General features: G+C 41.6%; 1 protein-coding gene across 1 annotated transcript in view; it reads left to right on the top strand.

Annotated features, from left to right (window-relative positions):
* ITGAV (integrin subunit alpha V) overlaps window positions 1–24,242 on the top strand; it is a 42,413-nt gene that overhangs the window by 6,546 nt on the left and 11,625 nt on the right. The window contains exons 3-21 of the mRNA XM_069860464.1: window positions 8,794–8,885; window positions 9,385–9,499; window positions 10,374–10,435; window positions 11,927–11,972; window positions 13,490–13,615; window positions 14,312–14,356; window positions 14,540–14,583; window positions 14,671–14,727; window positions 15,167–15,219; window positions 15,428–15,630; window positions 17,156–17,347; window positions 17,459–17,504; window positions 18,093–18,194; window positions 18,805–18,863; window positions 19,027–19,181; window positions 20,690–20,827; window positions 21,552–21,619; window positions 22,064–22,211; window positions 23,366–23,458. Coding sequence (XP_069716565.1) covers window positions 8,794–8,885; window positions 9,385–9,499; window positions 10,374–10,435; window positions 11,927–11,972; window positions 13,490–13,615; window positions 14,312–14,356; window positions 14,540–14,583; window positions 14,671–14,727; window positions 15,167–15,219; window positions 15,428–15,630; window positions 17,156–17,347; window positions 17,459–17,504; window positions 18,093–18,194; window positions 18,805–18,863; window positions 19,027–19,181; window positions 20,690–20,827; window positions 21,552–21,619; window positions 22,064–22,211; window positions 23,366–23,458 — 1,844 coding nt within the window. The remainder of the gene's footprint in view (window positions 1–8,793; window positions 8,886–9,384; window positions 9,500–10,373; window positions 10,436–11,926; window positions 11,973–13,489; window positions 13,616–14,311; window positions 14,357–14,539; window positions 14,584–14,670; window positions 14,728–15,166; window positions 15,220–15,427; window positions 15,631–17,155; window positions 17,348–17,458; window positions 17,505–18,092; window positions 18,195–18,804; window positions 18,864–19,026; window positions 19,182–20,689; window positions 20,828–21,551; window positions 21,620–22,063; window positions 22,212–23,365; window positions 23,459–24,242) is intronic.

Below are 24,242 nucleotides of genomic sequence, written 5' to 3'. Positions count from 1 at the left end.
GGAATGGAGGAAAGAGCAAGTTTGTTCTGACTGTATGAGGTTGTGTTTCTCCAGTGGTTTTGTGGCTGCATCACAAATGGATAGGAGAGCAGGGATTTACAGCAGGAAAGGTCTTTTTCTTTATCAGTTTATTACTTTTTCTTTATCAGTTTATTACGTTTTCTTACTTAACTTTCCTTGGTTGTTTTCCTCCAGCTTTATGGATCCTTTTCTCTTCCCCCTCTGTACAAAGGCCACGCTGAGCTCAGCTGCTTGGCAGTGGCTGTGCAGAATTGGGGTTTATTTTCTAACCCTTGCTGTTGTCTCGAATACTGTATTGGCACAAGGGAGTAGTCATGTACACGGTACAACCACAACAGCTCTTGGGTAGTCCAGGAGAGGAGGTTCTGGCTGCCGTATGTTAGCCTTTGGAGGGGAAGTTCTTCAAGCCCTTGCCTTGCACCCGATTTCCTTGTTCCTTGCATTTGCCCTCACCCCAGGTCCTCCAGAGGAAAGTGCAAGGTCACTGAGCACACAGCTCCTGGCAGCACCCGATGGATTGCTCTGTGCCTTCCTTTGGGAGGGGAGCTGGGCATCTCGCAGCAGGAGGCTGGTCATGGAGCACACTACCGTAGCTCCTGGACTAAAATATACACATTTCCCTCCTTGTGCCCTCTCCCAACCAACCTGCAACATAAAAACCTGGTAAAGCATGTTACAGTTTTTAAACTGCTGGCCAGCAGAAAATGTGCTCTCACTGTTGCTCCACAGTGTATTTTGTCATTTAAACCAGCCATATATCTGCGATGGAGAGGGGGGTCTTCCCTTCTCCTGCATCTCCCAGCACAGTGGTTACACTCACGTGGAAACGCTGGCGAATATTCTCTCTGTGTGTCTGCATGTGTGTGTTTCTGTGTATGTTCTAGTAATTGCTTTTGACGTTCTGGTGTACTTGGTGGCTTTGGGAGGCACAATGTTAATATCACACATTAACACTTCCCAAATGTAAAGATGCTTCGCTGTGGGGGTGCTGAGCGCCATAACGTTGACATCATTTGGCTTTGATTTAACATAGTTGTGACGATGTGAAAACTGCATAACAAACACGTGTGGCCCTCGCATTCAGTGATGCGTAGAGCTGTGCTGCATGTGCTTGTGTGCACATGGCCAGGAGGCCAGAGGGAATCTTTTAAAGGCTTACAAGTGTCATCAGGCATGCATTTTTGGGCTGGTTTTTGCTCTTGGGAGCACATAAAAGTTAAAGGAACCAACCCGCAGAGCAAGCTTCCTCACGTGCAGGCTTTCCCCGTCACTGTTGCAAAGTGAAGCTGTGCTGTTAAAGGGTTATCCTGCAAATCGGGATAGAACTGACTCAAAAGTGGTAGGTAAGCACTGAGCTTATTTTTTGCCTTATTCCTGTTTACTTTGTTAATTCAGAAGCTCAGTGTGCCACTGCCGCAAAACTGCGGTTGCTGGTATTTGTATTGTCGTGTGTCTCGCCTTCTGGCTACGATTGCCCCAGCATTACCACAATTTCTGTTTAACTGTTGTGTAAAATACTTGGTATTTGTTCTTCTCTGTCTCAGTTGAATTTCAGAGGTTCAAAATGCGTAGGAGGATATATTTCTTCTGGACAAGCACTGGGTGGGGGGAGGCGGTGTGGGGAATTTACATTGTCAGTTCTTCAAAATTGTTGTAAACATGGACAATGACCTTTCTTTTGTGAGGTGTTTTACAAGTCACATTGAAATCACCAAAACCTACAAGTTACTGGTCAAAGTGGCTCAGCGTTTATTTTCCGTCTTGTCCCTTCTCTGCGCCGGATAATTCTGTGACTGACAGTTTATTTTTTGGTTTAATGCGTAGCATCAGGGTATGTTCTGAACCTTATATAGAAAGAAGAGTCTGGCAAGGCCAATGGTAAAACTGCTTCTGCAGCTAGCTCAGTGTTAGTACTGCTGCTTCTGCAAGGCTGACTGGAGAGGCAGTTCCTCTCCTAGAAAGCATAACAGTGTCTAAGGAGCAGTTGGCTCCATCACCAGCTGCACGGAAGTTTGTTCCAGGAAAAACATATTACTTTTGGGTTAGCTGTGAAAGGAATGCACTTAATATAGCAGGGCATTTTGTGTTTCTGATCAGTTTGGAGACTGACATGCAAACCCATTCGTTTTAGACCCATCTCTTCTCCTTCCCCTTTTCTTATTCTGTAGCCTTTGAAAATAAGCTTGCACAGATAACACCAAATGTTACTGAAAGCATTTCCTTAATCCTGCTTAGTGCAAAGACTCTTGGAACATTGAAGGTTTTTCTGAGAGTTGTATTTATTTGGTGTAGTTGTCCATTTCTTGTGCATAAAACTAAATGTGTTTTCTGTGCAAGAAGAGGATCTAAAGCTCCTTGAGCCGGGCAACAAAATGGTGAGGAGGAGTAAGGTGGTCAGATGTGCTTTTTAGGAAAATCAGCAACTTATCATCATGTTTTTATTTATTGACTGGATTTTACAGTTTGGCATACACAAACAACAGAGAGAGTGCATTTAGCTAATTGGCTGACACGTAGAGAAATACCTCTGTTATTCGGCCATGGAATTGTAGAGAGCAGGATGGCTCTGGATTTTCATTTTGACAAACAGTAAATTCTTCAGGGACCCATGTAAGCAGTTGGAGTCAATTAGGCTCTACACATGTCGTCAATATGAGCAAATTAACATAAACCGAACAAGTTTTCTATGCACTGCTTTTCCAAAAGAAAACAATCTTCATGATTATTCACATTATTTTACTTTTCATCTTTGGGGTCCCAGCTCTTCATCAGGCAAGAACAGCAAGAAGTGGGTTGGTAGAAACAGCCTTTTGTTGTGCCTCCATGGCTGTCTGTAAAAATGGAACAGAACGGGTTTGTGATGATCAAGTTTCTCTTGCAGTTTGTTAATGACAGCTTTGAGATGGTACCTTCCTCAGTATGGGATGCTTGAAAGTGTGGCTTTTCATGTTAGCATCACACAGTGAAGTACTGAGCCTCTTTCAAGAGCTGCTGCCTTTAGAATAATCTGATGAAATGCAAACAGCTCTACAAACTGTTACAAAAGGAAATACACTCACAACAGCTTTGAACTTGTGTGCTAATGAACTGCAGGTTTTTGGGGCAGATTACATTTTCAGCATAGAACGATCTGCTTGCTCGGACTGTGCGTTGTTTCACGCTGCTGAGACACATCCTCTAACAGATTGACTTGCTGCTGAATTGTTCCTCCTTTTGTCCCAAGCCTTTCCCGCTGCTTGCATTCTCTGTATCAGATCTCAAAACTGGGCAAACTTCCCAAAGCTGCTGAAAAACTAAGAGCATCTCAGCCCTGTGTTGTGTGGTTTTGCTGCTGTGGAAAAGTAATTCAGCGTAGCCTCTGAATGTGTCAAGCTTTATCGCTTTGACAGTTGTACTGTCCTTCCTCTCCCCTCTTCCCATCTGTTTTGGTGCACCAGAATTTTTAGAGAAATGGCTTATTCTTACATATTTGTGGATGAAATTCTTTTAAGACTTGTTATTTTGATCTATGCTAAAAGAGGAGAAAGAAGCTTTTGATAAGGAAAATAGTTATAAAAACTGTCCTGATTCCTCTTTGCATTTCGACTTTTTTTTTTCCCCATCCCCAAGTGGGTGATTCTAAACAATAGAAGTCTTTGTTTGGAAGCCTAAACCACCAGTTTGGCATGGCTGTATCTCTCTGTGACCTATTTAGTTTGACGTGGGTATTTGAGCTGCCTTGCACAGCTCCGTGCTGTAGCACTGCATGGCGCAGGGTCTGCTGATGCTGGGAAGCTGTGACTGGCGTGGGTTTCAGGAGCTTATGTTTGCCTTTGGGGGACTTTGATCACTTGTACAAATGAGTCAGTTGTTCATAACTCCATCTTTTCCACTTATGGAATAAGGAGGTGTGGGATAAGTCTATATTTTGTGAACGCGGCATGCTTTAACCAAGTACTGTGTTATTTTTATCTGATTGTTTTATTGGCGCTAGGGTGCAATCTGCATAGAGATTTCAGTCTCAAAGACTGTTGGTTTAGTCAACAAAAAACGAATGATTTTGTGAGGACCGTTCATTCATTTGTAGTAACAGGAGTTGATTTTCATCTCGCTTGGTCTGTTATTCCGTCAGTCTCGCTCAAGTTTGGTTGTTGTATCGGGTGCGCAGGTACAACTGCTGTCTGGGTTGGACTCTGGGTGCTGCTCTGAACTTCAGAGAGGCCAGCAGAACGTATGAAGCCTCATCCACATGTTGGTATAGCTGACAGTGGAGAAACTTCTGTGCTTTTGTGATGAGGTGGGCTCCCCCAGGAATGCTGTTGGCTCTGTATGCGCAGCTGGATCACAACTGACTAGTCAGCTAAAAAAAGTGTCTTATATAGGCAAAGGGATCAGCTGCTTCTGTTCCAGCACTGCCCTGGGGAAGAAGCAGGACTGGTAACTCAGAAGAGAGGAAGGCAGCAGTGGGAAGCTCCGTCTCCCTGAGTCATTAACAAAACACTGTGGCCAGCCCAGGGCTGCTGCACCATCATCTCCTTCATGGCGTGGGGAGTTCCCAGTGCAGATAAGCCTGTGCTCGCCTGCCCCCGCCTCATTAAGGTTGAAATGGAAAATAACAAGTGTTCTACCACAGAACATTCTCCTGTTATGAAAACAGCGCTCTTGTGTGTTTTATATGGTTGTCTTTTGGTTGGCTGTGTGAAGTTTCCTTTTACCTGAAGGGGCAACATCATCTACTTTGAATTGGCACAGTTAGAGAGGTTTATTTTAATGGAAATTCGGTGAGTTAGGTGACTCTTTACAACTTATTAAGTATTCCTGTGTGATGACATGAAACTTCACCAGTTTGCCACTTCTTGACTCGTGCTTTTCCCAGTGAAGCCTGGCACTCGGGATTGGGGCAGATGTTCCAGCTGAGCTTTCTCATCACCATATGCAAACAGGCCGGCATGAGTTAAGACTCCATCCACTTACTGAACTGCGATTGCTTTGTAGGAATACCCTTGTTTCTGTGACTGATAACATTTACACTGGAAAAAGAAGACGCCAACTATCCAAAGCTGACAGCCAAAAGAAATCCAATGCTGAAAGAACCCTCTATGTAATTATTGTTATTACTTGGAAAATGGCTCAGGCTATTTTTTCTTTCCTTCTGTCTGCAATTTCTAGCTAGCATCCCTCCACGTATGTTTCTATTACAGAATCACAGAATGGTTTCAGTTAGAAAAGACCTTTAAGATCGAGTCCAACCATTGATCCAGCCCTGCTAAGTTCACCACTAGACCATTTCCCCAAGTACATCTACTCGTCTTTTAGCCACCTCCCTGCGCAGCCTGTTCCAGTGCTTGGCCACCCTTTCAGTAAAGAAATTCCTCCTAATATCCAACCAAAATCTCCCCTGATAACTGATACATGAGATTCATAGAATCATAAATCCTATGTAGTGCAGTGAAGTGACAATGTTCTGTTGGTCCAGCAGCAGCGCACCTAGGTGATGGACTTTTACAGCACCTTTGTTCCTGCCCTGGCAACCTTCTTACCCCACCTGTAAAGCACTTGGTGAGACAGCACTGTTGGTGTGGCACGTCAGCCCCTTCTCCCGGACGAGAGTGGTGTAAGGTCATCATGTGGTGTCTGACACGATGAGAAGAAGCAAAAGAAAAACCACAACATGAGCTGCCTTGAGGATACACGCTGGTTCTCTGTGATCATGACCCATCACGTAGGAGTCCTTGCAGCACCTGTGTTAGTCTGATAGAGCATTGTGTGAAACCCTGAGTCTTTTCTGGTCAGAACACGGTTTGTATAGCATAGAGGTGTTGGTTGGCATCCCTGTTTAAAATGTACATCCCTGGTATAAAGATGTTTCTGAGGTATTCTTGAGACATTCAAAATTGAAAATAATTGAGAAGTACACCTGTGGCAGTAAGGCTACATCAAAATGTTGGTATGGCTCAATAGCTCCCTGCATGTTTAAATCCTCCCTGCTTTGTTTGATGTCAATACTGGTTCTAAAGGGTATGGGGAAGGCTTTGGGGGTTTTTGTAACCACCACTGAAAGGTTATGATAAAATAAGAAAGGGTCTTTATTTATACTAAAACACAGAAATACTGAAGCATCTTCCCATGACAAAATTACTTTATAGCTTAAACACCTTATTTGGTTCTGCTTTGCCTTGGTAAAGGCTCATGTTTCAGTGTTCCTTGTGTTTATTTTCCCCAGCCAGGGACAGAAACACAAATGGTTTCTCACTAAAAGCAAGGGGATTTCTGATGACAGGGTGTTTTCCTGATTTCCTCATAAAATTAGTTTCTTCTCTGGACCTGAGGGAAGGGCTTGTGATGACTTTACACGGGGCTCTCCTTGGGACAATTCAGAACAGGGGTGGGTAAATAAACATTACTTCCCTTCTCTAATAGGGAGTTAACATTTAATTTGAGAAGTCTTTGTTTCCAATCCACACACCTTCTACCTGGCCAGGTTTTTGTGACTTGGTGCGCTTCCCTGCGCTACAGCCAGTCTCACACTGAACAGCAGCTCCTCTCCTCTGAGTTTTAGGGAACTTAACGAGGCTTTGAACGCAGGGTAAGCTCTGTGTATGGCACCTCAGAGTAGGTGCTGGTTTATGGGCACCTGCACTAGCATTACACAGTTTGGCTAACATGGCTCTAAGATTTCTTTGCAATAATAGTGTATTATAAATAAACAAAATTTATTGAACTAAGTTGCCTACTGGAACACATTTTACTATGTGGTGCTTTCTTTTTAATGCATAGGGATTCCTAATTTGTTATTTAGGCTTTCAGAAAAAGTGTTGCTGGCTTCTAAAGTCGTAACACGTGGAACACAGACTGCAGATTGTGTTTGTTCACTTTCTGTATTGAGGAGTTCAGTTTTTTACACGCCATCTCCTAACTATCTCTTCAAGTCTAGATGTTTACCTATTAAAATAAATTGGCAGAGAGATTTCCAGTGTTATCCTCAATTTAGAGCTGAGTCGAGGCTTTTTCCAGTACTGCAGAAAAAATCATTTTGTCCCCTCACGACTGAGGGAGAGAGAAGTTTTTGTCACTGCAACACTGGATGTGGATTGTTTCTTGGACAGGGGTAGCGCCTGTAGTTTAGGAACGCCGAGGGAAAAGGCAGAGAGGGACTGTTTGGGCAGCACATACCAGTTAAATCACTGGTTCCCTTCTTCTGCAGTGCAACCAATAGAAACCGTGGGTAGATGGCACCAGTAGCAAGTAATCTGCCTTCTTTTAAAGCTTTGATTGCTTTATGCTGTCTCAGCCGGTGCATTCAGCTGCACCTTGAAGGAACTGATTTCCTTAACAGCTGTGATAAAATCAGATTACTGATAGTGCCCAACGGCCTTCCCTGATGTTGCAAAGCTGCCATTCCTTCTGCTTGCTGCCTGTTGTTTCAAACTTCAATGGGAAGTTAATATCTTGGACACTTCTAGCACAATGGCATTCTGCTTTATGCTCTAAAATAGCTATACTGCATTTCTTTTTAGTAATAGAGACATAGCACTGTATAAACAATAGGAGAGAGAGGCATGAAATGCTGTGCTGTAACTATTTCCCAGTTCGGTATTGTTTAAAGCCTTGCTTGGCAAGTAAAGTAGAGAGATTTCTTTGTACTTGAGAGTTTCTGGACAGAGGATAGAAGCCAGATCTGTCTTTCTAGGCTGCGTAACCCCAGGTGCAGTTATAAGCAGAATGAACTCCAACCCAGCTGTGAGTCTTTGTAGTTCTAATCCAAAGAGCAAAAGCAGTGCGGATCCTTGCTTGTTTTGGCTGACTCTGCAGTTGGGAATCACTTTTGTTGTCCATTCCATGGGATTTTCCTAATGGTTTCTTGAGACAAAGCATTCTTTTCAAGGTGTGAGAGAAGCCGGAAGTTTTTGATTTGGGTGCTGCCAGGTCTCTGACTCACAGCCGGGTTGGGTGTGGGGTTTCCCATACTCTGGGGACGGATGCTTGGCTGTGACCTTATTGACTCCTCCAGCATCCCGCACTGTGAACCGGTGAGGTAGTTGACTGCTTAAAAAGAGAGTTGCATCCATCTTCTCATGGTGAGATTCCCACTGCTGTTCCAGTGATAGTACATAAGAAATGGTAACTGATTTGAAGACTTTTAAGACTCACACTTCCACAAATAGCACTCATTGAATTGCTTTTGCCAGCCTTCGGCACCAAACAGTTAACACACACACACACACATATAAGGGCAAGTTCTCCCTTACTTAACTTCTCTTCTGAAACCAAACTTGCTAACGTGTTACTGGCAGCTTGCTGCTACTGCAGTGATGTTCATAATAGAGATGTCAGCACTTGGCAGAAGAGTAGCAGAATTTCTGACTCGATTCTAGCCAAGGGCAAAACTCGTGTAGTCTAACCAGGGCAACATTTCTTCTCAAAGTGTTAGTCCTCGCTTGGCTGTGACACTGATTCTTGAGCAGTGCCGTCATTGCACTCGAGAGTCAAATATCTCGAGTATGAGGTATTTGCTGTGTTGCTGTAGAAGATGCTGTAAACATTGTGCTCTTACTGAAAATCAGGATTGTAGAAATGCTTTATACGTAAAAATATCTGTTTGGACCTGGGTGTAAAAATAAATAATTAATAAATTCTTTTTAAAACCTATTTCCATGGGAGCAGGATGTCTTCCACTGTCACTGTTCTCTGCTTTTGTCTGTACCCATCAAAATAAATTACTTTGGGGTTTTTTTTTTATTCTTACTGTACAGTTCCCTGTGAAATTACTCTGCCTTTTCATTTTCTTTGTAGGGAACAGAGATTTTGCTCCTGATGATCCGTTGGAATTTAAGTCTCATCAGTGGTTTGGAGCCTCTGTGAGATCCAAGAATGATAAAATTCTGGTAGGTTTTTGATGTCATTCAGATGCCTCAGAACTGGGATATTGTAGTGCGGAAAAGGGTGGAGAGATCTGGATAACTCGAAATGTAAATGAAACCACACTGATCAGCGTAACTTGTCTTTTTTGGAACTTATCAGGTCACCTTCCCTTAACTCTTCAGCAAAGGTTGTAGCTTTGTCAGCTGCTTTGGAGGAAAGCAGCAGAATGAATTAGCCAAAGTCAGAATGTGTTATAAATTCTTGAGGAAATCTCTACAGCTGTTGCTTTGGAAAATATTATTTCTAAGATTCTTGCGATAAAGCAGCTATTTCTAAAAAATCTGGACTGGTGCTACTCCTGTCCCAGCGTGGATGGTGTAAATCTCCTCTAGTAACACAGGGTACATCTGCCACCATTTTTTTCTGGTTACTGTTCTGTAAAAAATAGGAATTCCATTGCATTATTCTGTTCCCCCAGCTGAAGAGGAGTTTGTTTCCTCACTGCCCTGTGTTCCTCCGTAGGCCTGTGCCCCGTTGTACCACTGGAGAACGGAAATGAAACAAGAGCGAGAGCCTGTAGGAACCTGTTACCTGCTTGCCGGATCGAAATCTGTGGAATACGCACCCTGCAGGTCCAGTAAGTGTGGAGCCCTTGTGTTGCTTTTCTGTGTTATCCTGTGCACACATTTGCGGTGGGATGTTGTGCAGGCATTTCCCCCTTCCAGGTAACAGGCTTGTAGCAGTTAGAAAAACACCTAAGAGAGATCCAGACACCTGAGACTTCTCCAGCTGGTGGTCAGGATGCAGACCTTGCTTTCTAAGCTGCAGGCCAGAGGAAAATTTTGGATCCAAGTATTGTTGGAATTGAGGTTTTCAGTTTTTGGATGGATCACTTCTGTAGTAACTGCTTGAACAAAATTCTGTAGTAAGTGCTTTTTCAAAGTCCGACTCTAGAATTTTCTGAAGACTAATTATTCAAGTAAATCAAAGAGAAAGCTCGTTTTACGTAACAAGGTTTTTCACAAGTATGTTCTCATTTCCGTGTATGCACATGCACGTAGCGATGCATTGTTTTAATAACATAATGCTGATATTTTGCGTCTTATTTTCCAAGGCCTTTGCATCCATATACTGTAGTTGAATTGGTAGATAGTCAGATGCTTATGACCTTTTTCTGAATAAAGATTGCAAATGCTTTCCCAAAAACTTTAGACAATTAAATACAAAGGAGTATAGAGTTGCTGTTTACTTGGACTGTGTTGGTCTACAACATATGCTAATGTGATATATACGTTAGGCCAGCCATAAAGTTGTTGCAGCATTTGGTTGTGGGCGTGATTAAAGAGAAAATACTGTGCTAGGAGCAAAAGATACCAAGGTTCAAGTTCAGGAGTGCAGTTACTTAGGTTGTTGCATTGGAAAGTATCTGCAAAATCACCTGATCTAGTACTGGTAATATTTATTTTATTTGTTTTTCCCTCTTTTTCTTTTCTACCCATTCTTTTTTGTAGCCACTATTGATGCAGATGGACAGGGGTTTTGTCAAGGTGGATTTAGTATCGACTTTACAAAGGTATGTGGTTCTTTTTCAGTTCCTATGAGTCAGCAGACAGCCGCGAGCTGACCAGAACCCTGATACAGGCACATACAGGCACAGCTATTACAGAACTAGACGTCAGCTACCCTTCCTGGGGACAGGGGGAACCACAACCAAACATATCCTTGTAAAGAAACAAAAAGAACTTCAAACAACTCTGGTGTTATAAGCCTGTTTCTCCTTACATCTTCACAGCAGCACCCTCTCACCTTATGTAGGAGTCATGTCCCAAACAAATAATCCGCTTGTCCAGCCCCTCTGCTATGTGTCCCTGCTGCGGCCAGTCCTGCAGTGAGATAAACTGTGGTCGTTGGGTGTTTGAGCCCCTTGTTCTGAAGTGATCAGTGTGCACCTCATGTCACTTCTTGAGGAAGAATAACTCACTATTGATGGGAACTGGTGGGCGGTGCTTTTGTGAAGTGTGGTTTGTTTTCTTATCAGATGGCAGAAGGAGACGTCTTCTTTTGCCGTCTATCTGTTTTTATGTTCTCCCTGCCTTTTAGAGTTCCTTTTTTTTTAAAAAAAATATAGATCATAATTACTTTTTAAATCCAAGCACAGTAAAGCTGTGCACAAATGAAGATTAACTCTTTCTTTATGTAGTACAGCTTTCTTGTTTAGCACAGTCTGGACTTGCTCAGACCGCACAAGTCCTGTTTGCGATGGTGGCAATTTTTTTGGTTCTTAGCATCTTATGGCTGACTGTATCTCTTCACTTTTCACCCAAAGACGCTGTTGTGTTTCCTCCAGAGGAACCTAGATTTTTCCAAGTGGTGAATACGGAAGTTTTTAAGATTAAAACCAGAATAAGTGGCTTAATTGTGCAGCAAAGCCTATGGGCCAATGCAGCACTTCGGAAGCAAACTCCTGGCACGGGGACAGCTCATGTGGTTAAAATTTTATGAAATGGTTTGTGGATTGCAGTTATATCAGAGAATAGTGAGGGGAACTCAGTCACAGCTTTGCTGAATTCAACTCTTCTGCAAATAAGTTACAGAAAGTGGCAGGGGTAGAAGATTAAACTAGTTGTGTACTGAACTAAAGGCAGGTTATGATTGCCTTGTAGCGATCTTAAAGGTTTCTCCTAATCGCTTTTCTGTTGTTTTAGCTTTACATAAATGGTCTCTTACAATAAAAGCAGAGTTCTGGCAGGAGTTTTAAATGGGTGAAACAGAGAAGCAGGACACTGAAGGCACAGTGTTTGTCACCTTAGTATTGCACAGGAACCATTGTTAATGAATCATTTATTCGAAAAATAAAATGTATTTGTGTCAGTGAAACTGCAGTGATACATGTGCATTCGTTTGCTTCCATAAAAACAGAAGGTGTTCTCTTGTCTGGAGATGTGCTTAATGTGCTTTTTCTTTTTTTTCTTTTTCTTTGTTGGTTTTGTTTGTTTGGTTTGGGGTTTTTTCTGTTTGTGTTTATTTGTCTGGTTTTGTTTTGATTTGTTTTTTACCCTCAAAGGGTGACAGAGTGCTGCTTGGAGGACCTGGAAGTTTTTACTGGCAAGGTGAGATAAATCAGTTAAGTCACAGAGAAGTCGGTGTCTTTGATTTTTCTCTTTATCCTCTTAGTTATCCTTAATTTGTACCCACGCTCCTCCAGCCATTGTCAAAGTCTTCATCAGTAAGAAAACCAGCAGACAGAATTTTTTGTCATCTTTCAAAGTATCTCCTGAATAATCAAGGCAACCACAGATGAAAGCTGAAATAATAATTGCATAGATGTGTCTCTTGCCTTTTAAATAACTCTGATCATTTTAAGGGCATTTCCCCAGGAATGTGGAATTTGTTTCCACCAGCAGGACAAGTTTCCTTTGGGATATTTACTCGTTTCAAATTCTGCGTGGTTTGCAATTTCTGACACACGTATTTCCAATGAAAAATGACCCTGCCCAGAGCACTGTCATTTTCGTCCTGTGACCGCAAGGATGCCTTGTGTTTCTTTGTTTATATCTGTATGTGCCACCATGCACATTTACATCTAACTGCACTGTTTACACAGAACACACTGAAATGTTTAGCTAACACTCGCTACAGGCAGTATTTGCAGGATCATTCAGTATTTACCTACAGCTCTGGTTCAAGAGATGGTGCAGCTAGAATCAAGTCACAGCTGCCAAACTTGATTGCCTGATGTGTCATGTGAATACTGATGTTTGTGGAAGGTTTTCTGTGTCGCACCATCCTCTGTGTCAATGCAGCAACACCAGCAGCTCGTTTCCAGTCCTGTGTTTGAAACTGAGCACAATGGATTGATTGAAACTAAAATGCAGATGCAGTATAATATAGATTATATTTGTATATTCATTTGATTGCTTTTAGGCAAAAGTGACAGCTCTTCTGCCAAAACAACCGTATTCTTTTCTGCTACTACCAAATGAAAGTCTCAACTCTGAACAGAAGGCAGTAGTATACTTGTGTAAAGTAGAGTTTTAACCTTCAAATTTTTATTCCACGTTCTGGGATGTTGGAGGAATAGTTTTCCATGTACTCTGTATGTGTATGAATACGTATGGGAAGTGAGTGCTCTTCTGAGGAAAATGGTTTTGTGATTGAAGGCTTATTGAACTCAAGAGAAGCGTGTACTGCAGTCCCCACCTTGTGGCTACTGGAGTGAAACAGAGCGCAGTTGTCTGCTTATCCTAGTGGCTCCTTGTCTGCAGCGTTCACTCCCTTGTGCTGGCACACAGACCAGGAATGTCTCAGTCCTGCCATGCCATAAAGACGTGCTTACTATTCCCTAACTGAGCAGTCCTGTTTGCATCCTGCCATGAAGGAGCAGCTTCTATTTTCAGCGAGAGATCTCTTTGTGTTCTTTTTATTAAATATGTGCATAAATCTTTGCTGAAGTAGGATCCAAATTGTCTCTTACAATTACAATTGTCTCTTACAGCCTAGCGCTGCTGCTGGCTGTTTTCTGGTCAGTGTTGTGGAACAGTGTGCATCCTGTAAATGAGCCCTCTTGCTTATTGAATGACCGCACACGCGTTTTTCTGTGGTTTTACAATGTTTTCTTTCTCTTTAGGACAACTTATTTCTGATCGAGTGACAGAGATTGTGGCTAAATATGACTCCAAGGTCTACAGTACCAAGTATGATGACCAGTTGGCAACCAGGCCTGCCAGTGCTGCTTTCGATGACAGCTACTTGGGTGAGTAGTTTGAAAAGGAAGAAGAGCCTGCTGCACTTGAAACGCTCCCTTGCGCTAGTCATATTTAAGTCTAAATAGCACTATTGTTAGTTCAGCATTTGACCGATAGCAAAAGAGCTACACACCTGAAAATGCATTAAGTTATGTGTGGTGAAGGCTTAGTTATCTTGCCGTAGGCTTGATCAAAAGACAAATGGACACATTTCCATGAATTTGTGCTCATGATTCAGGCTGAATACGGGAATGGCCAGGGTATGATTTTTACCTGATAGTCACATCCCTATGTTTTTTAGAAAAGCTGTTGGTTCTAAATAATTTGCCATAGCAGAATAAATATGTGGAAGAATTGCATTTGGGAAGAAAACTAATGAAGAGTCCCTTAGAGGAGTGGGAAATTATCACTTAGCTTCATCTATGTCTGTCTGGATTCATGGAAAAGCAAGGATAGACCAGGACATTTCCTAGGGTGATAATTTTAACATTTTCATTTTGTGATCTCACTTTTATGGATGATGATGAATTCCAGTATGCTCATGTAGCTGTTGTAGTCTAAGCTGCTTAGAGGCAATGTTTATTCCTTTGCATTTTAAGACAAAGCAAAAGGATTGTGCACAGAGACCTATGAAAAATGTAAAGAGAGATGAAAGTTTTAATAAGGTTTTCAAAGTGATTTACTGATTTTTGTCTGTTGATTAGGTTATTCAGTGGCTGTGGGAGACTTCAACGGTGATGGCATAGAAGGTAGGACCCTCACTTCAGTAAAAAACTCATGTTAATATGCTGGACAGGTCTTTAAATAAATGGTATAGAACAAACAATACAGCACACAGGAAGATGTGTTCCTAGGAATGAGTTCCTTGTGCAAGCAAAGACATTTCACTTTGGGACTGGAACGTCATTTGAATGCCTTGCTTTGTGTTTCAGACTTTGTATCGGGAGTCCCAAGAGCAGCGAGAACGCTGGGCATGGTAGGGAACTTGAAATATTAAACTTTACAATAAATAAGTAAGAGGAGCATTATGGGTATGCTGTAATGTGTATTTCTTCATGTGCAGGTGTCTATTTACAATGGGAAAAACATGTCTTCCATGTACAACTTCACTGGAGAGCAGGTATGGAGCTTTATCCAGTGTGGTGGATGACCGAGAGGCTCTTCCTATAGAAGGATGATGTTTCCAGACAGGATTCCCAGCGCTAGAACGTATACTTTCTGTATGTCGTTAGCTTATGTGCCAGAGAAAAGTTTTATTAAGTCTGTAGAAATCCTAAAAATATATATTCTGTGAATTCTTGTTTGGCATTAATAGTTAGAAATCTTATTTAAACAAGGGAAATGCTGCTAGTTTGGGAACTGGGAATGAAGACTGAATCGTGAAAGGGGGAATGGCAAAGTAACTGATCAATTTGTAGCAGAATAAGGAAAAGAAAGAAAAATGTAAGGAGAAAGGAGACAAAAAGTCTCATGGTATGTATCATCATCTCCCTGCTGTCTTTTCTGTGTTGTGTGTATACATCACTACGCTCACCAGTCTGGTTTGAATTGTTTTCTAGATGGCTGCCTACTTTGGGTATTCAGTGGCTGCCACAGATATCAACGGGGACAAGTAAGTGCACTCTTCTTGCATCCAGCTTCTTTCTGGAAAGGAAAAAAGCAGCTTCTATTGAAGTGTCTTTCCTGTAGTGTAGATGGCTGCCTTCGTTTCTGGTTTAACATGTGTCTGCACAACACACTTTGTCACTAGCACTCAACATTTGTTTTAACAAGTGCATTTTTGTGCTGTTACTGAAGAACCTTGTCCTTCTTTGCTCCAGTTATACAGATTTGTTTATTGGAGCCCCTCTTTTTATGGATCGAGGTTCTGATGGGAAGCTTCAAGAGGTCGGTCAGGTTTCCATTTGCCTTCAGCGAGCCTCTGGAGGGTTTCAGATCACAAAACTGAATGGCTTCGAGATATTTGCAAGATTCAGCAGTTGTATTGCACCTCTGGGGGATCTGGATCAGGATGGCTTCAATGGTAGGACATTTATTGATTGGTATTTTTGGTTTGTAGATGAAATCTGGAGAGCACACACACCGTTAGGCATTCTAACCATGGCTGAATGTTGGACACCAAGGTCTAGACTCCTTTCGATGCTTGTATGATACTCCCAGGAATGCTAACAGGAGTTACATGTATGCATCGAGCAGAGACTATACCATTTAACCTACAGCATGGATTATTTCAGCTGTTGCGCTGATCATTTTATTACTTTCTAAGAGATAAGAACAGTAGAGTCTTTGATGACTCTCCAGAGTGGCTTGCTAGGACATCATAAGTATAAATTTCCTGTTTCCATAAGTACTCTCTTTGTAATGCACCAGTTTGAAAAATATAAAGCTCAAAATACTTTCTGCCACTGCTTTTGATGCGGTTCAATGTGGAGGTTTTAATTGCTAAAAGTATGAAGAATTAGTGTGAAGGTGCAATACCACTGCAGCTCATGGAAGGCTTGGGGAAGGTTACACCTGATAGCCCAAAATCTAGTCACTTTGACACACACTGTAGGTGAGAAAATTACAGCAAAAGCTGCTTCTTTGTAATTATTTTGCCATTATTTGGTCTGTTTTTTTAGTCTTTTCTTCCCTGCTCTGTTTCATTTTGGAAGCGTTAATTAAAATGCTTTCCCATCACCGTATGGTGCAAGATTGGGATTTCTACCATTTTCATAGAAGGTGTAAAAATGAGTCAGAAATAGCAAATGGTGAACTTTTGATTTCTTGTTCTTTTCATGAAACTTCCTCAAATTTAAGGAAAGAGGAGGGAATAGTGTGATTACTCTGCACAGTGTTTAGTAGTTAAACATTTTTATGTTTGGTCTTTGAGCCGACTGTGGGAATGTTGAATTTAGATCACGTGTATACTTCTAAGTCTTTCTTTGCAGATACTGCAGTTATCATTCTCTTTATTACTTGTTATTAGTAACTGGTAATGAGCATTTTCAAATTTATTAAGCTGTAAGAGAGAGCGTAATTGCAGTAACTGAAAGTTCTCCATAAAACATATTGCCAAGCCACGATGAGGATAGACTGGAATTTGATATTTACCATTGTTTTGGGCTGATTTAAATTTTCCACAGTTATTAAAATGTCACACCCTTCAGAGGATCATGAGTGCATTAATGAAACAGGCAGATAGTCCCGCCTAGCTTGGTGATGTGGTGCCAACAGTGACTAATCCTGGATGATCAGTACTCTCAAAAGCATCTCAGATCCATATGATTTGGCCATAAGTCAGTTACTGAAATGCAGAAGTGTTGGCAGGATTATTCCTTTCCCTGCCCCGCTCCAAGTCCATGAGAGATGTTCTTGTTAAACATTTATACTTGCTAAAAAAGCCAGCGTTCAATTAAAAACAAAAGGCTGTTGATGAGCATTGTAAAGGGCAGCTGCATTTCCTTCCTGCTGACGCACACTGGACTGGCAGTATCAGAAATTATTGATGGGGGCAAGCACAAATATTTTCTCCTACCTGTGCTGATGACTGTTTGTTTGGTTTCCAGACATTGCAGTTGCCGCACCGTATGGCGGAGAGGACAAGAGGGGAGTCGTTTACATCTACAATGGAAGAGCAAATGGTTTGAACGCAGTGCCCTCTCAAGTTCTTGAAGGGCAGTGGGCTGCTCGTACGATGCCACCCAGCTTTGGGTACTCTCTGAAAGGAGCCACGGACGTGGACAAAAATGGATATCCAGGTCCTCTGCTCTGAATGTCACTTTGGAATAACTTCATAGTAGCCCCACTGTGACTAACAGCATGTTTTAAAAGCTAAGTAGCAATGAGTAATACTTCTCCTTTCTTCCTAGACTTGATAGTGGGAGCCTTTGGTGTTGACACGGCTGTTTTGTACAGGTAGGCGTCCCTCAGTGCTTCTCCAGAAGTGTGAGTAGAATGAAATCTCAGCAGTGTTCCTGAGGGACAAAGGAAAGCGGGATCAGGGAAGCCTGAACTTCCACCACTCCCCGTTCCAAACTGCTGGAGGTTACAACCGGCTGTACTGCTGTTTTCTCCAAGTGATCTACAGTCTACTGTCTGTTATTTCTCTTTCTCAGTAAGCTATAGCTAAGGGAAAATAGAAAGAAACTGTCTTTAAGGCTTTTCTGAATGATGAGTTGTCTTGACTCTGACACAGACAGGGTGCTGTCAGCTAGTGCACTGCAGCAACGGTGTATTCTGATCCAAACTTGCTTATTTTGGGAAAAGCATCTTATTTGTTTGTGCTGAAACAGGTAGGACCTCCTCTTAACACAGTTGTCCATGTTCTGACTCCAATGTTAATAAAAGGGCACAGAAAAGCTTTCTGTTTTTCCCTAATCCAAATAACTATTCGTTATTCTTGCAGTTTCACTGTTGTCTATGTGTGTTATGTTTCACAGTTTGATAGGGAGGGCATTATCTAACTTGGTGGAGAATGCTGTTCAAAGGATGTTTTCTTTGCAGGGCTAGACCAGTTATTAGAGTAAACGCTGCCCTGGAAGTGAATCCAACCATTCTAAACCCAGAAAACAAAGCCTGTTCGCTCGGAGATGTAAAAGTTTCTTGGTAAGCAGAGGGTCTTTGGTTTCCTTTGAGGGAGGAGGAGAACCACTTCGGTTTTGTTTTAATAAGCATTCAGTTTTGAAAGGATTCAGGAAGCTATAACCTGTCAGTAAACAGCAATGCGAAGATTTGGAGTCTTGATTCCTGTAGGAACAGCCACCAGTGAGGCAATGTTTATTCCTGAAATCAAATGTGGCTCATTTATTTTTAAAGCTAGAGGGAACTGTCACGTTGATTTGAAAAGGAAGTTAGCACCAGAAAGGAGGAGTGTGTTTGGGTAATAATAGTCCAGGAACAAGAACCAAAACGAGTTTGCAGAGCACATAATTTCTGAAGTACCTTCATAAGCCCACTCCATTTTTCACCTAAAAAGTAATTTAATGGGTAAAAACACTGCAACAGCCACATGGTCAGGAGTCAGCCTAGCATCTCTTGAAGACAGTGTTGGTCCTCCCACTGCCATCAAAGAGTTCTTATTTTATGTTGCTTATTCATTCACAAAAAATGTGCATTTGATTGCATTTTTAACTAGCAGCTTTTAATAGTAATGAATGTTAGAAGAAAATGAGAGAAAAAGTGTGTGGCATTAACCTTCTGTTTTCATCCAAAACAGCTTCAAAGTGAAGTTCTGCTTAAAAGCGGACGGCAAAGGAAAACTGCCTGCTTCACTCAGTAAGTTCTGCTTGTTGAAAAAGGAACAGGTCTTTTCACATGGTTAGCAGATGTGCGCGCTGGTTGTTCTTCTCTCTCATCACTGAAGCCTCAGTTGGCCGTTTTTTATGTGAGTCTGCACTGCGTTTAAATGTCCCTAACCTACATGCATTGGATTGGACAGATTTCCAAGTGGAGCTGCTGCTGGATAAACTGAAGCAGAAGGGAGCTATCAGGAGAGCTCTCTTTCTCCACAGCAAACAGCCGAGCCACTCGAAGAACATGACTATTACAAAGGGGGGCAAAATGAATTGTGAAGAACTTGATGCCTTTTTGAGGGTAAGGAGCCGTTTACAGTTTAGGCAAATAAATTTTGGTGCATCGTCTATTACAAGTTCCTTATGTTAAGTGTTACAAAAGAAGAACGAAAAAAGAAATTTTAGAGAAACTTTTTGCGATTGGAAAGACCTAAAACTACTGAACTCGTCTGTCTGTCCAGGGTTATTGCGCTGTCAGGGGATGAACAGTGGATGTTGTGGCTAAGATCCTGGTACCCTAATGGGCTGGAAATTAAACCTGAATTTTGTAATGGGCTTCTTGGACGAGTCATCTAGGCACAAAATCAGTTATCGTTTCCAAGAAGCAGGAAAGTCCATAAGCAGAGGTTGTGCTTCTGCTTTGGAGGTACAAGAATAAAGAAAAATATGGATCTGCAACTAAAAAGCAGAGATCAGCAAAGAGCAGAAGAGACAGAGAAGGCTGAAATATTAAGCTGGCTTTTTCTGTCTTTTTATTTTCATCCCCACAAACTCAGACAAATGCTAACATAATTAGTAAGTGTAGCACAGCAGAAGAAACGCTGTCTAAAATAAGGGGAAATGCGTGAAAGTGTAGCTGTGTAAGTTAGATGCAGCTCAGATTTACCCTCTGGAGTATTTATAAATCAAACATGAACAATACTTACTCCCCTTTTCAAAAAAATCGTGATAGAAACAATAGTAATTAGGAAGGGTTCACAGAGGATAGGCAATGCCTTTCTTGGACTGGCCTTGTGAGTGGGATATATACGGAAATTGGCATCCCAGATCTCAGGGCTAGTGAAGCTCTAATTCTGACATTCTCAAAGTAATGGCACATGACCTATATGAAATTATGTTAAATTGCATGCAAACCCAGTGGAAAACTCTAAGGAAAGGAGTTCTCAGTAGATTTCTGCCCATGGAAGATTGCTTCTGCGGTCAGGACCTGCCGATCGAGGTTCAGTGATTCCCATTACTCTCAGAAATGAGAATAATGAGGCAGAGTTTACGTTGATGAAATCTGTGGCTAACGTAAAGCTTAGAGATGGTTTGTAAGGGCTCTGAAAGGCAGGACCAGGATGATTTGAAGTGAACAATGTGAAAGTCAGCGAATCCATGGGCAAAGTAATAATGTTATGAAGGAACCAATCCCAAAGGAAGGAACAAATCCCAAAATGAATATTGGTGAGGATCTTAGAATTTTGTCTGGAAAGAGTAGAATTGTTGAGCACTGTAGGCTTCTCACCATTTCAGTTCTATGACTTTACATTTGTAAAACAGGGATGTTACTACTCAAATCGTCCATTTTCAGCGTTTATGCTGCAGGTTTTCTGACGGGAGATTTTCTGCCTTGAAAAGAGCTCAGAACTTGTACTGTTGTTTTGGCTTACTCCTTCCTCCTACAACATGAACAGTAAATAAAACCCTGCTGGGCATTGCTGGGGGGATGAGGGCTTGTTGCCTATCGAGATTTTTGAAGGAGATTTTGTTGTTGCTATTGTTTTCCTCATAAGTTTTAATTGAGATTTAAATCTTTGGTTTCCACAGGATGAATCCGAATTTAGAGACAAGCTAACTCCCATTACTATTTTTATGGAATACCGTCTGGATTACAGAACAGCTGTGGATGCAACAGGACTGCACCCCATCCTCAACCAGTTCACTCCTGCTAACATGACCAGACAGGTACGCTTCTGGCGCAGTCTCTGGTGGGAGAACCTGGCACATCGTGTCAGCTTTCACTACTCACTCAACACTTGTGTCTGTTTTAGCACTTGTGAACAATTGAGACACCAAAATATACATCTAGGCTTTAGTCTCTGAATTATAGAAATATTGATGGTTATTGTATGTTTGTCTGCTCTTTTTTTCCTTCTCGTTCTGTCAGATTTCTTCTTTTGACACGTTACTCCTTAGTGCAGGACTTCCTTTTCAGACACGCTAGCTAACAGTTCTCTAGAGAAAGGCTATTAGAGAAGAATTGAAAGTGTTCATCTTGAAGGACTGGAGCATTTCATCCATTGCTCCTGCTACGCTGCCTTATTTTCTTTATTCCTGTAGTTTTCTTAAGGCAATAAATGTTGTTTTTCTGTTTCTGCCCCTTTTTTCCCATACTTGTTTGTAAAGGGGATGTTGGAGATACAACTCGAGATGAACGGATTATTCAAAGTGTGGAAAGAGGATAAAGATTTATAGATGCCAGGCCTAGAACTGCAGTGTGGCAGGATTAGGCACATTGACCCCCATCTATAAAAACACAGTTATTCTCTTCTCAGACTAATGTGATGAAGATATCTCATAACCAGCTATTAAGAAATCGTTTTATTTGGTGGTGAAACAGTATTATTGGAATGTTTGTTAGAACAGATGAAGGAATTATTTAAACGGCATGCATTTGATCTTTGCATAGGCGCATATTCTGCTGGACTGTGGTGAAGATAACATCTGCAAACCAAAGCTGGAGGTCTCTGTAGAAAGGTAAATATGTGAGAAAAATATAACAGGGAAAAATAACTTTCCTACTTGAATTCGAAACTGCAAGAGCTTGTATTACTTCTTTTAAAAGGATGTATTGGTTATAAATGTGCGCTTGTACCTCTGCTAAGCAGGCACGTAACTCAAAATGTACAGCGACTTAGCAGTTTGTAACCACTCTTCGTTAAAATGACAGTGGTTCCATGGTTTATTGTAAACGTTATAAAAAAATCTTCTTACAAAACATCGTGTAATATTTGCTCCACATCTGTGATTATGGACATGGTTTTGTATTAAACAAAGTGTAGAGTTATCCTGGTAGCCTGAAGGCACAGGTGCTGCCTCTAGACTTCTCTACAATTTCAGAGTCTCATTTCTGCGAGTTCAACCGGTTCAATACACTCTAGAGCCTGAATGTGGAGCTTATTTTTACACTTGCATTTGTAGTGATCAGAAGCAGATCTACATCGGCGATGACAACCCCTTGACACTAATTGTCAGTGCTCAGAACCAAGGGGAAGGAGCCTATGAAGCGGAACTCTTTGTCATTGTTCCACCTCAAGCAGATTTCATTGGCGTCGTTCGTAACAATGAGGTAAAATTCCAACAACGTTTCTCCTTTGGGTAGTCATGTTTCAATTGCTATTGCGGAAGCCTGCAGGAGAGTGTCTGTCAGGGGTGGGGTTTGTGCTTCAATCTTAAAGCACCAAAAAAATGGTAGGGTCCTTCAAAGTCCTGGGGCTCTGGGACACCTGGCTGGATGGTTACAGCATGAGAATCTACTGCGAGCAGCAAGGGAGATTCATCTGCGTGATGGAGCTTGACACACAGAGTTTATCTGCTCCAAGTCTTTATTTGAACAGTGCCCTAACTGTTTATTTAAATTTAGACTGAGCAAGTAGTGTGCTAGATACAGAGCTGGGTGCTTGTGAGGCAATAAATCATGTTGGGATTTCTTCCAACTATGTACGTAGAAAGTCTTGTCTGTCAAGTATCCGGACTGCATAAGATATTAACGTTTATTTCCTGACTTTCCCTTCTTTTATTATGAAATATCCATGTAATGTCTATTTCTTTGAAGACACATGGGTACAGTCCAAATTTCATTTTGGCCATTATATCCAAGTAATGCACTTTCCAATTTTCTTCCTCCTTGTTTTCATTTACTGTAATCTACGATCAGTCGATAGATCTGAAGTTGCAGAATGTTAGGGAGAAAACTATTTCCCCCCCATATCAAAGGATTCCAGCTTTGATACCACTTCCCTCGGGATGTTGGACCATGCCTTAGTTTGGCTCTCCAGTCTTGCCTCTGCCACTTTTGAGCTTTGTGGTTGGCTTAATCCAAAATCCGGTATCTCCTCTAAGTATTCGTGCTACTTTGCCTTCTAATCTTTTCAAGAACTTTTAACCCTTGCCTGGTTGCCAAAGTTTCTTCACGTAGGTTTTAAACAATCACATGGAGAAATGCTTTAAGTCACAAAAATCATCAGTGCTACCCAATATAAGAGTACTGAGTTTCTCTTTTTATAACCTTGGAAAGTGCATCTGTCTCATATAAAAAAAATGTTCGTCTCCATGGAGACTTTCCTACTCAGATTTTATTTCATTTTAGTGCTTGATTGTGTTAGAATTGAAAAATTACATGAAAGTTAATAATGCAGTATATCTCAAGTCTTTCTTCAGACTTTCATACGAGTGCCGCGTAAAGAACAATGTTCCTTGATATTGCTTTCTGGTTTATTGCAGGCTTTAGCCAGGCTGTCATGTGCATTTAAAACTGAGAATCAAACCCGCATGGTAGTTTGTGACCTGGGAAATCCCATGAAAGCAGGAACTAAGGTAAGGTTTGGTCCAACAGGTCTCTGGTAGCTCAAACAGGAGGGCAGCTGGGTTTTTCCTTTATCCTAGTAGTGTTTGGGCAGGGTGTTCACCCACAGGAACTGTGAGTGCCCACATGTTTGGTTAGTTCAGTGGTAAATGGTTTCAACTTCTCAGCTAAATTAAAATATGAAAGGAGCATTCGAGAGTTTTATGGTGCTGCTCAAAAGGAGTAGTTGATTAAACAGTAGAATTAATAAACTCTTGTCCCTCATGAGTTTATCCTTAGATTTATCTGATATGTATGTTTTAGTATGTAAATAAGAACTTTCTCTTAATGGGAACCTAATAGTGCCTCTCTCTTCTGGCTGGTTTTGTGAAGTCTGAGAGAGAGTTTGTCCAGTTGAGACCTCTGCACTTCAACCAAGTGTAGCTGAAAGGGGAAGAATTAAAAACCTGTTAGTGGGACCTGCCAGGTAGGAAGATGATATGACAAAATAAGTCTCATTTTCTGAGGAAATAAGGCAAAAATCAGTCATAATTGCAAACGCTTTGATGGTACTTTTCTTCCAAGAGACATTTTGTGCAGATGAAGAAATTCCAGTCTTTCAGAGTCTGTCAAGCTGAGCTGTACAGATGCTGAAGCAAGCATCAAACTATCATGCGCTGACTTAGAGCAAACCTTGGGAACCAAGTTCAGAACCATTGGTGTGCCCTGCTCTTTAGCCCACAGTACTTCTTGCAACACACAGGGAGGGTCAGTGATGTGTAAAAATGGCTGAAGCAAGGAGGGGAGTGCGATGTA

Source organism: Phaenicophaeus curvirostris, chromosome 7 (assembly GCF_032191515.1).
Source record: "Phaenicophaeus curvirostris isolate KB17595 chromosome 7, BPBGC_Pcur_1.0, whole genome shotgun sequence".
Classification (NCBI taxonomy): domain Eukaryota; kingdom Metazoa; phylum Chordata; class Aves; order Cuculiformes; family Cuculidae; genus Phaenicophaeus; species Phaenicophaeus curvirostris.
This window is presented reverse-complemented; position numbering and strand designations above follow the sequence as displayed.